Source organism: Sparus aurata, chromosome 3 (assembly GCF_900880675.1).
Source record: "Sparus aurata chromosome 3, fSpaAur1.1, whole genome shotgun sequence".
Lineage (NCBI taxonomy): Eukaryota > Metazoa > Chordata > Actinopteri > Spariformes > Sparidae > Sparus > Sparus aurata.
The window spans coordinates 9,529,330-9,542,802 of record NC_044189.1 but is presented as its reverse complement, the minus strand read 5'-3'; the positions used below and the strand labels follow the sequence as shown (position 1 = coordinate 9,542,802).

The following is a 13,473-nucleotide window of genomic DNA, read 5'->3' as shown; positions in this document are numbered from 1 at the left end:
GTGTGTGTGTGAGTGATGTTTGACAGGAGCGCCGCAGCTCCGGCCGCTCAGTTCCTGTGCTTGTTGAAACAAATTGCTCCACAACAAAAAAGAAAAACGCTTCCGTGTCTCACACATGCAGGCCAGCTGCTTGATGCGCAATGCATTCTCCTCTTATCAAACAAAACAACAGAGAGCCCCGACATGTGAACGGCGACGGTGTCCTCCAGGGTGCAGTCACATGTTGCGTTTCAGCCCCGATTATCCCCTAAACTGGAAAGACTCCTGCGAGATGAGCCTGCTTTTTATAATCACGTTAAATTAAAAATGAGATCACACTCTCACACTTTGGAGGATGAGGTGTGAATCACTGAACGTCGCAGCAGAAACCATCTCGTCTCGGTTTCTCTGGGATATTTTGTGCGACTTTCTCCGAAAAGTAAAAGTGTTATAGCCTCTGGCTCATGTTTAAAAATGATGGGGCGAAATTCTTATTCATGTTCCATCCCGTGTAAATAATTGAATTCTGGCAACCAAAATAAGCCCAGCGCTGGAACACAGCGCGGCTGCATTTTCAATCTTTAATGACTCTGTGGAAGAATAAGCCGGGACTTTGAGAGAGCGCCAGTTTATCGAGACATAAAACACACTTTCAACTGAGAGAACACACAATTAGCAAAGGGCCCAATCCTTCACATCATCTGGATGCGGGACAGAGATCGCTGACAAAAACTCCTGTGAGCTAAAAATGGCTTTTTAATGTGTCTGCCAAAACCTCTGCTCCCTTCCTCGCAACACAGCCTTTCCCGATTCTTCCTCCTCTGCTGCAATTCTGCAAGAATGTGTGGTTTCTGAAGACTGCAGTATGGCTTTTCCTTGAAAGGTCCAGAAACAACACGAGACGCGGGCCGACTGGCGCTCCACCCTTGTGCCCCAGGTTTTTTTTTTACTTCACCACCTCCCTTGCTGGGGTCTCAAGAGAGGCATCACGAGCGTTTGCGAGAAGAAAATCAAAAGGCGAGTTAACAGACAGCTTTAATCGATGGTATGTGCATGTAAAAGACTTAAAGTAAGAACAGACATAGATGTGCTGTGAAAGCTGGCGACCAGAGGTTGCGGCGGTGCAACCCGCGCTGAAGAGGAGCCACTATCAAAAAAAGAAAAAGCCCACCGTGCAACAGATGTCTCCAGCTGCTCTGCACTGCAGGTCTAACAAAACTTGTCACAGAGGATCCTGCGGTCACATAGTCGCACTGAGCGGAGGGGGGACCGCATTAAAGGAAAGCAGAGGCTGCTAGAGTGAGAAATCATCTTCAAAAAGCACATCTTCAGTGGCTGTGTGTCGACGCAGGGAGCGCGTGGGCGGTTCAAACAGATGCGGCGAGGTCAGCAGGGTTCATTAGATGCCCATTGTGAAAAAAAAAAAGCAGGATGCCACAGTGTCACTCCACAGTGCAACTGTAAAGGGGAGTCTCCAAAACCAGCAAGAGCCGAAGTAACCGCAGTTGAGGGGGAGAGATGTGTACAGCTCTCATCACATGACAGTGGAGGTCATTAGAGAGACCTTTTGCTCGTCCAAACTGAAACTGCGTGACCAGAACACTCTGATCTTTGGCTTAAAGAGCATTTCTGGAATCTGTGATTCTACTTTAATAACACTGGGAGGACTCATAAGATGAAGATTACAAAAAGGACGGTCAAGTCGAAGCAGCAGAGGCCGACATTTTCTGTGTTTTTTTGCATTTTATCAGGACTTTCGCTCCCCACAGAAACAGCTTCTCAATGTTCCTGGTTTGCAACGCAGGCTTTCCATGCAGTGAAGGAGTCAGGAGAAAATGTTGCCGGTAAACGTTCCGACAACTTGCTGATACATTTGAACTTGTCCGAACCCTAACAAAGTGTTGTTTGTGCCTAAACCTAACCAGGATATAAGCACAGTGTTGTTACAACAGCAAATTGAACCTTAAGACAAGTAAAGTTGCAACATGTCCTTGGTTTTGATGTGAAAACTGGAACATCTCCTTTAAGTTTGTCTGGGTTTAATGCTGTGAGAGAAACCTCACTACAGCTGAAAGAAAGAAAACTATTCTGACAAGTCATTCCTTTTTATCTAGCACTAATATCAAGAACTTTAGCTAGTTCCAGCCCTCCAATCGGGACAACTTGCTGCTTTCTTTGTCTTCTGTGACAGTAATCTTTGCTATACTTGTTTTACGGTTTCGGAAATTGTCATTTTTCACCAGTGAAAAGGATGGGAACATCAACAGATGATGAAAATATTCTTAATATCGTTGCTACTTTAATGCTGACACTGGGGAAATAAAGAAACATCTTTTTGCTTGAAGTTGATCTGTTGAGTTTTCTTTTGCCAAAAAAAGTCCAACAAATGTTCTTTCCTCATGAAAGCAGATTTAAAGAAAAAGAAGAATCCTGCACGGTTTACATCTGTTTAGTACAGTATAGCATGAAATGGCAGCCTGTGCACAATCCCAATATACTTATCAACGATCCACTTCATGCAAACATTCCTCCATGGTGCTGCGAGTAGCAAAAAAGAAAAGAATTACAACCGTTTCAAGGATTTTTTAAGCACTACTGGATACAAGAGATGGTTCCTTGAGTTAACCAAAATGCTACGAGGCTTAAAGCTGCATAAAGCGTCTGAAGATCCTTTATTCTCTTTACATCCCCTGTTTAATTCTTTGTGAAGAATCAGAAAACCCCTGCAGAGACTGCGCTGGAGGCTCCAGCTACTACTGGCTGCCTGGGCAGGGAGGATACCCTGCTGAGTCTGGAGTGTAGCGGTCATGCAGCTATCCCACTCACACTCAACCCACCCAATCACTTGATTAAACAAATTATCATCATCAAAGTAATCAAGCTCTGCACCCCGCCAGCCCGCTTCCATTATACCATGAAAACCGGTTTAGGCGTAGCATTGAAACCATACAGATTATAACTGAAGCAATGACCTTGGCTGATGTCGCCGTCAAGAGGGCTTATTTTTGGAGGGGTGGAAGTAAGAGGGGGAGAGAGCTGGGGGAGAGAGGGTGACGGCAAGAGACAGGCGGAGACAGAGAAACCCAAAAGGAGAGAGATGGAGCGTATCATGTCCTCAAATGTCTGTACTTCAACTTGGTGATAGGTTTAAAATCTGTGGGAATATTCAGTTTCCAAACCGAGAGCACAGCAAAGCCTGCGACACAGTCAACCACGCACAAATTTGGCTTCCAGTAAAGGGGTCAAAGCATGTACCTGACTGCGGACGCGACACATTCTGACTGGCTGACTCGTGTTTGTTTAGAGAACTCTCCCTGAAATTTTCCACCCATCAAGAGGGCCGTGTGGTCGCGCCCGAGAGGAGAGCGCCGGCAATGAGCGTGTCAGCGGTATTTGCATTTAAAATCAAAATGGATTCCATCTGACACGGTTTCTCTGGTCTAAAGCCTCTCTGGGCTGAATAATAAACCCAATCCCTCGGCGTAATGGAGGAGCGACTGCTGGGGCCGCCGCACGCTGCCTGGTGCTCCGCTGAAAGGGTTTACAGTCGGGCGTTGAGAACACAGATGGCTGTTAACAGAATGCATTAGTAAAGATTAACTCGCCTGGTAGAGTCGCCACATTAGTGCCTGTGATCATGTTAACAACCACGGCAGAGAGACGGTCTGTGGTATGATGAGGCTTCCAGTTTCACCCGGGGCTACACTCTTAATTGCACGTGTCAAATTTTACTCTTAGAAGTGACGTTTGGGAAAATATTTGCAAGCATCAAAATGTCGTACAGTGCAGAGTATCCAACAGAGTTTATAAGAGCAGTCAAGATGTTGAAAAAAGATGCCAACTGTTTTACGTGCGTTGTATGTTGCTCTTTTTCCTTTCATGTAAGACAGCTCGAGCTGGAACTAACTGATGAAGAGAAAATTAACCTGCTAGTATTTTGACAATTAATTAAGCAGAGGTTCCAATATACGGAAATAATTTGATGGTAATACTTCTGCTTCTTTCCCCCTTATGTGATAGTAAACTAAATATCTTTATTTTTGGACTGAAAAAAAAAGATTCTTCAGGATGCATTTTTCACAATTGTCTTGAACAATTAATAGAGAATCCGGTAACAAGCACAATAATGGACAATAAAGTAATTATTACTCGTATTTCTTATGACAGTCAATCTGATATTGCTGTATCCCATTGTTATTTTCCAGTTAATTTCAGTTTTCTTCAAAAACACCAAATACTATGTTATCACAGAACACGTAATATCAGATCATGTCCATCATGACAACCTGTAAGAATAATAACCAAAAGTCATAATCATCTTAACAGTATCTTTTCCTGATCCATGTGCCACTCTGTTAAGTTGTCCTAACTTTTTTTCCAGAATACAGGTTTTACTTTTTTCCCTGCAAATCATTTTGCAAGGAAGAAAAAGATCACTGTCGGCAAAACATCTTGTTTTTTCAGATTACACACTATAAATTACTTTCAGACTTGGTGTGAAAGGGCCCTCAGTTTAATCCTCCGTCGCAAATGAAACTCCACTCCAAGTATTTTCTTTTAATTTGGTGCCCAGTGTACGCGTTTATACATTTGCCCCCGATTTCACCACTGTTAGCTCATTCAGCCTTACAGTGTGAGTCACTGTCTGGACTGGTTTGATGGTGTGGTCACAGTTTAGACTTTCAAACATCAGACGACTGCCACAACAGCACACGGGAACATCTGGACACAGATCTAGGGGCTGTGACATCACGGTTCCACCAAATCTAAATAAGGAAATGAATCAGACCTCAGCAAAGTCAGCACTTGCAAATCGCCTTTGAAATCAAACTGGGATACAAAAATACCACTCGTGTTTTTTTCCTGCCAGGAATATGGAGACGGATGCACATTTTTCTAAGCATGGAAAAAACGGGCTTATTATTAAATTACAGGTTGTGCGCTCAGAAAGGAAATTATTGAAGGCTGGAAGTATTCAGGGAGACTGCCGAGACGACCCACGTGCAGACAGGGATTGAAACCCATCTACTTCCTGCTTTTTGTGAGCTCTCTCTCAATACCTCTCAGTGATGAATATTCATGAGCACTCAACCGGAGCTTTTAAAGTCACTGCGTTTTTTCACTAAAATGAGATGAGTTTACACACCAGCACGAGGAAGTGCTACGTGCTATGTGGGAAGTTCACTAATGAATTCTCCTCTCCAGCTCATCAGCTTCCCCAAATACCCTCTGGAGTCTCAAAAGGTTTCCCATGAAAACAGCTCTAAATTAAGTGAATGCATGGAGTGTAATTTGCGGCCGGTGATACACCCTGCATAGAGAGCATGATTTACACGCTTTAGCTCATTCGATTGCTGTTTTAACTTGAGATTATTTTCGGGGGGAAGCAATGGAAACACCAGACATTAGAAGCACATTTTTCTGCCTGGAGAAATGCCAGCGCAGATATCAATTTGGCGCCCTTTAGAGACGATAAAGCGTGCTCGTAAATATGAGCGAGCGCAGATGTGTTAAATGTGGCATGCCGTTTTTTTTTTCCACGGCGATCTTGGGAGGAAAAACCTAGCTGACGTCATGGCTACAAATATCTGGCGTTTCTTTTCGAAGAGTTTACAGATGGAAAGCATTTGCCCCCCCCTAGATTGTTGTCTATTCAGCTGAACAAAGTCAGCATAGATGGTTTTCACAAGCAGCATTCGATTTCATTTCATTCTTTATAAAGATGACCAACAAAACCTGAACTGACCACAGCTAATAATATTCAACACAGCTTTGAAGGAAAGAAAGGGCGGAACAGGGAATGCGACCCTATAATTTAAAATGCCTATGTGCTGTGATGTCTCTGTACAATATAAATTCCATCCCTCAACAACTAATATAAAGTCGATCCCCAATTGTGTTGAGAACCAATTAATCGTTTCAGTGATTCCACTCATGATTGCTTCTCAAATGTGAGGATTTTCTGTTTTTTCTCTGTCTTAAACTGTCTGACAGGCAAGTTTTTTTACAAACACAAACTAACCAAAATTAGATAGGCAGGTTAAAAACAACCGGAGGTGCTCCAAAGGAGGAAGCTGTTCAAAGACGTGGAAGTAGCCACTTGTTGCTCTGTGCACTTAACTCGGCCTGGATACCTGGACTGAACTGCACAAACCGATGGAATATAAGCTCAGTGTTGGACTACAGAAAAAATAAGAGTAACTGACAGAATAACAAACAGTATTCTGGTCTCAACTTCGGTATCCAACACTGTCCTGCAGATATTAAAGCTTTAAAGGTCTTAATCAGTAGCGGACGGATGATGGAAGTAACAAAGGAGTGAGACATTTTGCGTGTTTCTCATCTCTGTTGAGAGTCGCACACGTGCAGCACAGATCAGGCAGCCGACAAGGATCTGATACCGACAATGTTACGGTGGTTACTCCTGTTTATCATTGACTTGAGATAATTATCAATTATCAAGATGATGATAATCATTGAGAAAATGATTCCATTGATTGCTTAAGGACAGTAATCCTTAGCTGCAACCGTACTTTACGTAACCTGACTGACAAGAAAACACTTTTAATGCAGCATCAGTGTCCAGAGGGATTTCTTTTCTGATTAAATGTGTTGTATGTCAGTCAGAGTCTATTCTTTTCCATGAGTATAGACTCTTTTGTACTCTTTGTTCATCTGACCAAAAAAAAAAAAGTCTCGGCTCTCTCAACACATTAGTGTAATCTCACACCAGTGATTACACTTTGATAACAGCATGCTACATTAGTCGGGTCTTATTTGAAAAATCAAGTAAGGAAAAGGGTGAAAGCACAACGTGTCTTTTTACAGTAATTGGAAAACGAACCGAAAGGGCAGATTCCTGAAAGTCTTACAAACTGTTACCAAAGCAGACCAGTCCAGTAGTCACATACCAAACACCATTAGTAGCACTCTGTTTACCACATGGGCCTCTCTCCGTCATTTCAGCCCCCCCGCCAAGTTAGACACTTTTCACACCTCGCACAGCAAAGACTCCAGACAGGTCCTGTCTGGCTCGGGAAAACCTGAACACCAAAAGGGAGACAGGGTTCACACTCCCCCCCCCACACACACACACACACACACACACACACACACACACACTCCTATTCCTTCATCTCCCTCCTACCGACAGAAACTGGAAGGCAGCAGGCAGTAAAGAAAGAGAAAAAAAGAAAGAGAGGAAGAAAGAAAGAAAGAAAGAAAGAAAGAAAGAAAGAAAGAAAGGAAGAAAACAGACGTCCTGAGACAGGGGTTTTCCCCATTTCTCTTTGTCACAACCACAATCCCCTTCACCGCAGTCCTGCCAAGGAAGTTTCCATTTGCAAAGCTACTTAAAAGGGCAAATAAAGAGGGTGGGAAAAGAGGAAGAAAGAGCCAGAAGTGATGATCCAGGTCTGCGATGTCTAAATATTTTCATCCAGATGGCCACAAGCACATGCGGAGGCTTTTGCTGTCCGCCGGTGCAGCCGCTGACAGTCCTGTGAGCTAACGTGGCCGCGGCCCAACATCAACCAGCGCCGCATCGCCCTAATGCGTTCTCCCTACGCCTTGGTGGCTGGGATGACGGTGTATTTTAAACATGGCTATAAACTCAGGCAACACACACACACGCACAGTCAACACAGTCGGACTATTTGTGAGTCTTTACTAGTGTGCGAGAGTCCCTGCCAAAGTAAGAGCCTCTTCCAACTGGTCAACAAGAGCCAGGAGGAGGAGGAGGAGGAGGAGAGAGAAGAGCCTTTCAAACACACATACGTCCTGCAGATGTTCGCAAAATTCAATGCACATCTTAAGGGAATGGGAAAAAAAAGGTAGGGAAAAAAAAAAAAGGAAAATCTATATCCTCTCCTTTCATTCCTTCCAGCTGCTTCAGAAGAAAACATAATGCAAGAAGACACTGTGCTAATCACAGGCAGCATATTTGACCATGCTGGTGAGAGAAAAACAACACAAGCGAGGGCGAGAGACCATGTGTGCGGGATGTGTGTTTATCTACTTGTGTGTGCCTGCACGGTGACAAAACGGGAGTTCATGCGTGGACACAGATGGATTCAGGGGGGGGAGGGGAAAAAAAAAAGAAAGAGATAGAGAGGGAGGTGCGTGGTGGTTTTTCTGTTGTGCTTTCAGTGGTCCAGCATCCCCCTGCCTCCTCCTGCCTTCTGTAGAGTCCATTAGCGATTGCATAATGCTTGGCAGACAGGAGAACGAGTGAATGCAACCCCCTGAAGGGTCGGACACCAGCGAGGAGGTAGGCAAGAAAACTCGGCGTTCCCATGTGTGTCAGCGGCGGATTTATTAGGAGGAGGAAGAAAGAAAAAAAAAAAAGGGAAAAGCAGCGGCTTTTTCACAGTCAGACAAAACACGGGCGGCCTCACGCAGGGGGAGGCTGGTTGTGTGTGTCGTCAGTTTGACGAATTCTAGGTTAATGCAAAATAAAAGAGCGTCATTAAATATACAGCAGGAGGAGCTGCAGTCGCAGCACAGCATCTGGCCTCTGCTTCTGTCTGTGTAGCACTGCATCCTGTCGTTATCTGCTACCTCACCTATTACATCCATTATCTGGTGATTTTCTATTCTCGCACATTCTTCCTCTCCGTCCTTACATTTCCTCTGCGCAGAGCGAAAAACGGGTAAATATGTTGTTCGCCATCTGCCCACCGATGTTTTACTCATTCACCATGAAGAGCATTGGAAGCGGAGTGCTCGAGATGAAGCACGCGGCTCGCATCGCCGGAGAATGCATTTCCAGCGAGCGTCGCTCATTCAGGGCTCCGTCTGAAAGCCTTGTGCTGTGCAACAAAACCGAGCGAGGCATCGCATTCAGTTCACTGGCCTTGGAGGGGGGGAGGTGGGAGGGTTTAAAAAACATTAAGAACAGTTGAATCGTACATGCTTTGAGGATTCATGCGGCCTTCAGATCAATAAAAAGCTGTATGGGTTATTTATTTCTTGGTGAATCTGGGAGTGAATGATGCGTCTCGATGTGTGTGCGTGTCTGTCTGGGAAAAAAAAGGTACTAGACGGGCTTAAAGTTGAAATGAAGGTCAGCTTTTGCGTCTATGTTGTTCATTTCATTACCAGCAAATCAGCAGAAACACCGAAAAGAGAAGAATCCGAGCCAAAAAATGAAACCTGAATACCTCTGCGGGACTTTGATAGATAATACATCCCTCACAATACTCCGCCTGCACCGTCTTCCTTCCCTTGAAAAGCAATCAAAGGCTACGAGTTGAACTCCTATATTCGGCGCCTCGGCCTCCTCACCCTTGGAATAATACAAGGGATTTGCTCGGGCTTAGAGCATCTTTTCTTTTTGACTATTTGAGGATAGTTTATTACAGCGATCCAACCTCACTTGCCCTTCTGAGAGAAGACTATATGACAGCTTTCACCCTGCATCATCCTCACGAATGGGATCGGTCAATAACAAACACGGGAGGAAAAAAAACAAACAGACATGTGAAATCTCCTTTTGTTGAACTCGAAGAGACTTCCCATGTTGTTTTGACCCTCTTTCCCAACCCGGCCCTCCTCCTGAAGTGATTCTTTTGAGTCCGGCATCCAGCACTCAGAACCCCCCTGTAAATCACAGGCATACAGGGAGGTGGACACCCACGCTTTCCCACCAAAACATGACACAAATTACAGACCACAACATCGAGGCTGAGCCCGGCCCAACTCTTCCTCCTCGTTCATAAAAGTTCTTGGAAGAAAGAGGGGTGGGAAGCGTAACAGAAAACAGTCGGAGAGAGGAGTTAAAGAGGAAAGCGGGCCGTTGCAGCGCCACACATTGACCTCATCTAATGAGCGCTACGATGGCGACACAACAGCACGGCTAAACAGTATTTTCCTTCAAGTAGAGGCTTCGACATGTGCAGAGACCTCACATGTTGCATCGCTTTTAAAGCATTACTGTCTAAGTGAGCTGGAACATAAATGGGTTTCTAGACAAAAACACCACAATCTTGTCAACTTTTACAGAGAAGAAAAGAAAGCATATCCACTGGAAACACCACAAATGGGTATGAATCGTTGGACGGCCCAGGACAAGAAGGCTCTACAGAGGCCCAGAACATCATTGGTGCCAGCTACCAGGATACTAAAAGGCAACAGCAACACCAGCCACAGTCCTTTCAAACTGTGGTCGTCTGGCAGAAGACACAGAAGTATTCGCTGCCGTACCGACAGACTACAGAGCAGCTTCTCTCCTCAGGCTGTGAGACTCCATAACTCATCCTTAAAGGGGCTATCAATTTTAGTTGAAAACATTGAGGAAATAACAGTTTTGATATTGTGACATCTGTATGTTGTGTTGCAGAGATGTTTACTGAACTTAGCACGTTAACCAGTTAGCTTGTGGCCCATCCCACTCCAAAGCTCCTGTGCTAGAGGTGTAAGACGCTCAAACTACCCAACTCTTTGAGTTCCAAGGCCGGACTGCTAACGGCACAGCTCCTGGAGCTAATACGCTAACGCCAGTCAACAGCAGTTGGTGGTTCACAGAGAGACTGCAACTTGTATTTCATTGTACAACCTCTTGCTGAAAAGACAGGAAAATAAACCACGAGTCTGGATTTTGAACGACTTATCTCAGCGCTGAAATTGTTTTTGAAAAGAGCGGGGAGTTTTTAATTTGTTTCCTAGTGCCGCTGAGAGTTACACCACTGTACCGCTGTGATGTGACGGGGTAATTAAAGCACAGACAGATGTGCCTGAAGCAGGTTATCAAGCGCTCGTCAACACAAGCGCCAATATTTAGAATCGATGTCGCACATCAAGTTCCAGGGAGGCCTTCAGGGGACACCGATAAAGGGGAAGCAGATATTGATCAGGCTAAAGTGTGTGCATGTGTGTATGAATTGTCTGCAATGTCTGTGGTCAATAGTTCTTGAAATGCCTCCTCTGTGAACTCTTAATTGCTGTGGAAAGTCTTTTTTCGACTGTATCAGTAGTTCTGATGCAGTAGTTCGTGCTGGTGTAGTACTGTGCTTTGCTCACTCGGTGTACATCAGGTTATCGCGATGAAATTAGAACAAAAACCAAGAACCTAAGTGTTTTTGTGCAAATACACAGCCGTGGTGTGAAAGCAGATAATAGGAAACATGTGAAAAATGTACTCTGGCGGGTGACCTCACGCAACAACAATGAGTCATTAAAACAACAGTGTCTGAATCAGCTAATTGGACAACAGAGGAGGAGGCAGTGCGCCAAGCGACAAGTCACAACCCACAGAGAAACAACAGGAGGGGACAAATAATGACAGGGGCTGCAACATGAATGTGCCAAAATCTGTCAGTCGCACAGCCCCGGCCAATTTGCAGGGCCGATGCACACTCGAGTGAGGAAAGGCACGACCGAGGAAATCAAGAGGAATGGAGCAGCAAAAACATGGGGTTTAAAAACTTTCTGAAAACACTGAAAATGAGACTCATAAGTTTGCTCGGGTGAGCGTTATCCCATTCAAATGCCACGACTAGTCAATAACTGCAAGAATAAAGGAGAGGATAAAGATGCATCTGTCTGGAAAAGCTGCATGGATCCAATAAGTATGACATTTACTCGATACTGCATCCATTTCGGCGAGCACAGCCCTGCATCATAACAACAAATCGGTGTTTATACAGGTGAAACACAGCCAGGGGCGCTCTGATAGTCAGCGTGGTGATCACATCCCTAGATTCAGGTGTCATATACGCGGAAACTGTCCCAATTTCATGTGAGATTTCTAAAGATCTCCTAGAAAATGTGTCTTTGCTGTTGATGCAACGACTTCACAGTAAATGCAAGCAACTTCATTCACATTGGTCCCTTTAAAAAAAAAACAAAAAAAAGAACTGGAGTTGAAGATAATCACATTAACCTCTGCAGGCTCCATCCCAGCATCTTATGTGTCACAGGGAGAGAAACGCTATAGGCAAAGTGGCAGTCACCAATAGGCCTGTCTACAGTCAGATGTCAGACAGAGACTCAACGGACAAACAGTCCAACTTGTCAAACTATGATATCATTGGTTTATTCCAACACATCTATGGGAGTATTTCAAGACAAAAAGCAAACACACAGGTTGATCTGTGGATGTTTTTGTTTGAGTGTGTGTGTCTCAATCAAACTGCACAGACCGCAGCAGAGAGCGATCGGACCCCAGGTTCCCCCCCTCCAACCCGCCACGGCTATCACCCGTTTGTCAAGTAGTAGTTCACAGTCCAGACTTTAACTTACCGTTTCCCCGGAGAGGAAGACGGTCAGCCCGAGGGTCAAAATTATCCATGCGTTCCTCATTATTCCTCAATTAAAAACGCGTCGTTAGGAGCGAAAACGTCAAATCTTTCCCCCTCTTCTTCTTCTTCGTTTCTTTCCTTCCTCGCACCCTTCGCTCCAACTCCTGCCGCTTCTCTCTCTCAGGAGTGGGATCCCACCGGATACGTGTTGCGTTTTGGGTTATTCCTACCCCCCTCTCGCTCGCTCGCTCTCTCCCTCTTTCTCTCTCTCTCTCTCTCTCTCTCCAGGCACTTCTTCTTCTTTCTTTTAAATCTGACGCAAAAAAATGTAAAAGCTGCACGAACACGCACGTTTTGTTGTTGTTTTTATGTGTTTTTTGTTGTTGTGTTGCAAAACTGCAAAAGTCCTCCGCGCGCCCAGCGTGAGTGGAGAAAAAAAGAAAATCCGCACGAGACGACTCGCTCGCGCTGCTCTCTCCCTCAGCGCTCACTTTAGAATAACGAGGACGAAGTGTGGAGAGAACGAGAGAGAGGGGCGCGCGCGCACGGACTGACGCGCTTTTGCTGTGAGTGCTTGCGTGCGCTCCTTTTTCGGCCGTGACACCGCGAGAACTTGTAACGAACTACCCCCCCCCCCCCCCACCCCACCCTCCAAAAATAAAAAATAAGACACCAATCAAAACAACCTAATTACCTCGTCCATTGACGCTCTGATAGGAATTACTGCTGATTGTTGTATTATTATTATTATTATTATTATTATTATTATTATTTTGTATCTGCAGGGGAGGTCGGATAACAAACCCGCGCTGCTAATTGAGCCATTTATCTCCACGTCGAGATAACGATCATTAATTGCACCCTAATGAGGATTTTTTTCCCCCGCACTTTCATTCAATCGCAGCGCTGAATGACAAACGAGTCTCCCTTGTTCATTGTTGCAGCAAAAAAAAAAAAAAAAAAAGATCCCGTGGACTCATCCGATCAGGCGTTTTCTGTAATTTCAGCGTGTGATGAAATTCGCAACATCCCGGTTAAGAGAGATGCATTGGAGTTAAACAGCAAAAAAAGAGTTGTATCAGTTTTGTAAGTTCAGCCATCAATGGGCAAAGTCTCCCCCTGCTGGTGTTGTGAGCCAATAACTCCTCCACAGTCAACAGAGTGGTACATTTACTGCACAGTCTCAATGTCCAAACTCTTTAACTGGGTCTTTGCATGCAGGGGCTCACCCAGAAATTTAAATCCAGTCATTATC

The 13,473-nt window shown here is 44.8% G+C and overlaps 1 protein-coding gene across 1 annotated transcript in view; it reads right to left on the bottom strand.

Annotated features, from left to right (window-relative positions):
* Window positions 1-12,737, bottom strand: part of sdc2 (syndecan 2) — a 50,071-nt gene extending 37,334 nt beyond the window's left edge. The window contains exon 1 of the mRNA XM_030412505.1: window positions 12,220-12,737. Coding sequence (XP_030268365.1) covers window positions 12,220-12,279 — 60 coding nt within the window. The 5' untranslated portion in view covers window positions 12,280-12,737. The remainder of the gene's footprint in view (window positions 1-12,219) is intronic.
* Between the last annotated feature and the right edge of the window lie 736 nt (window positions 12,738-13,473).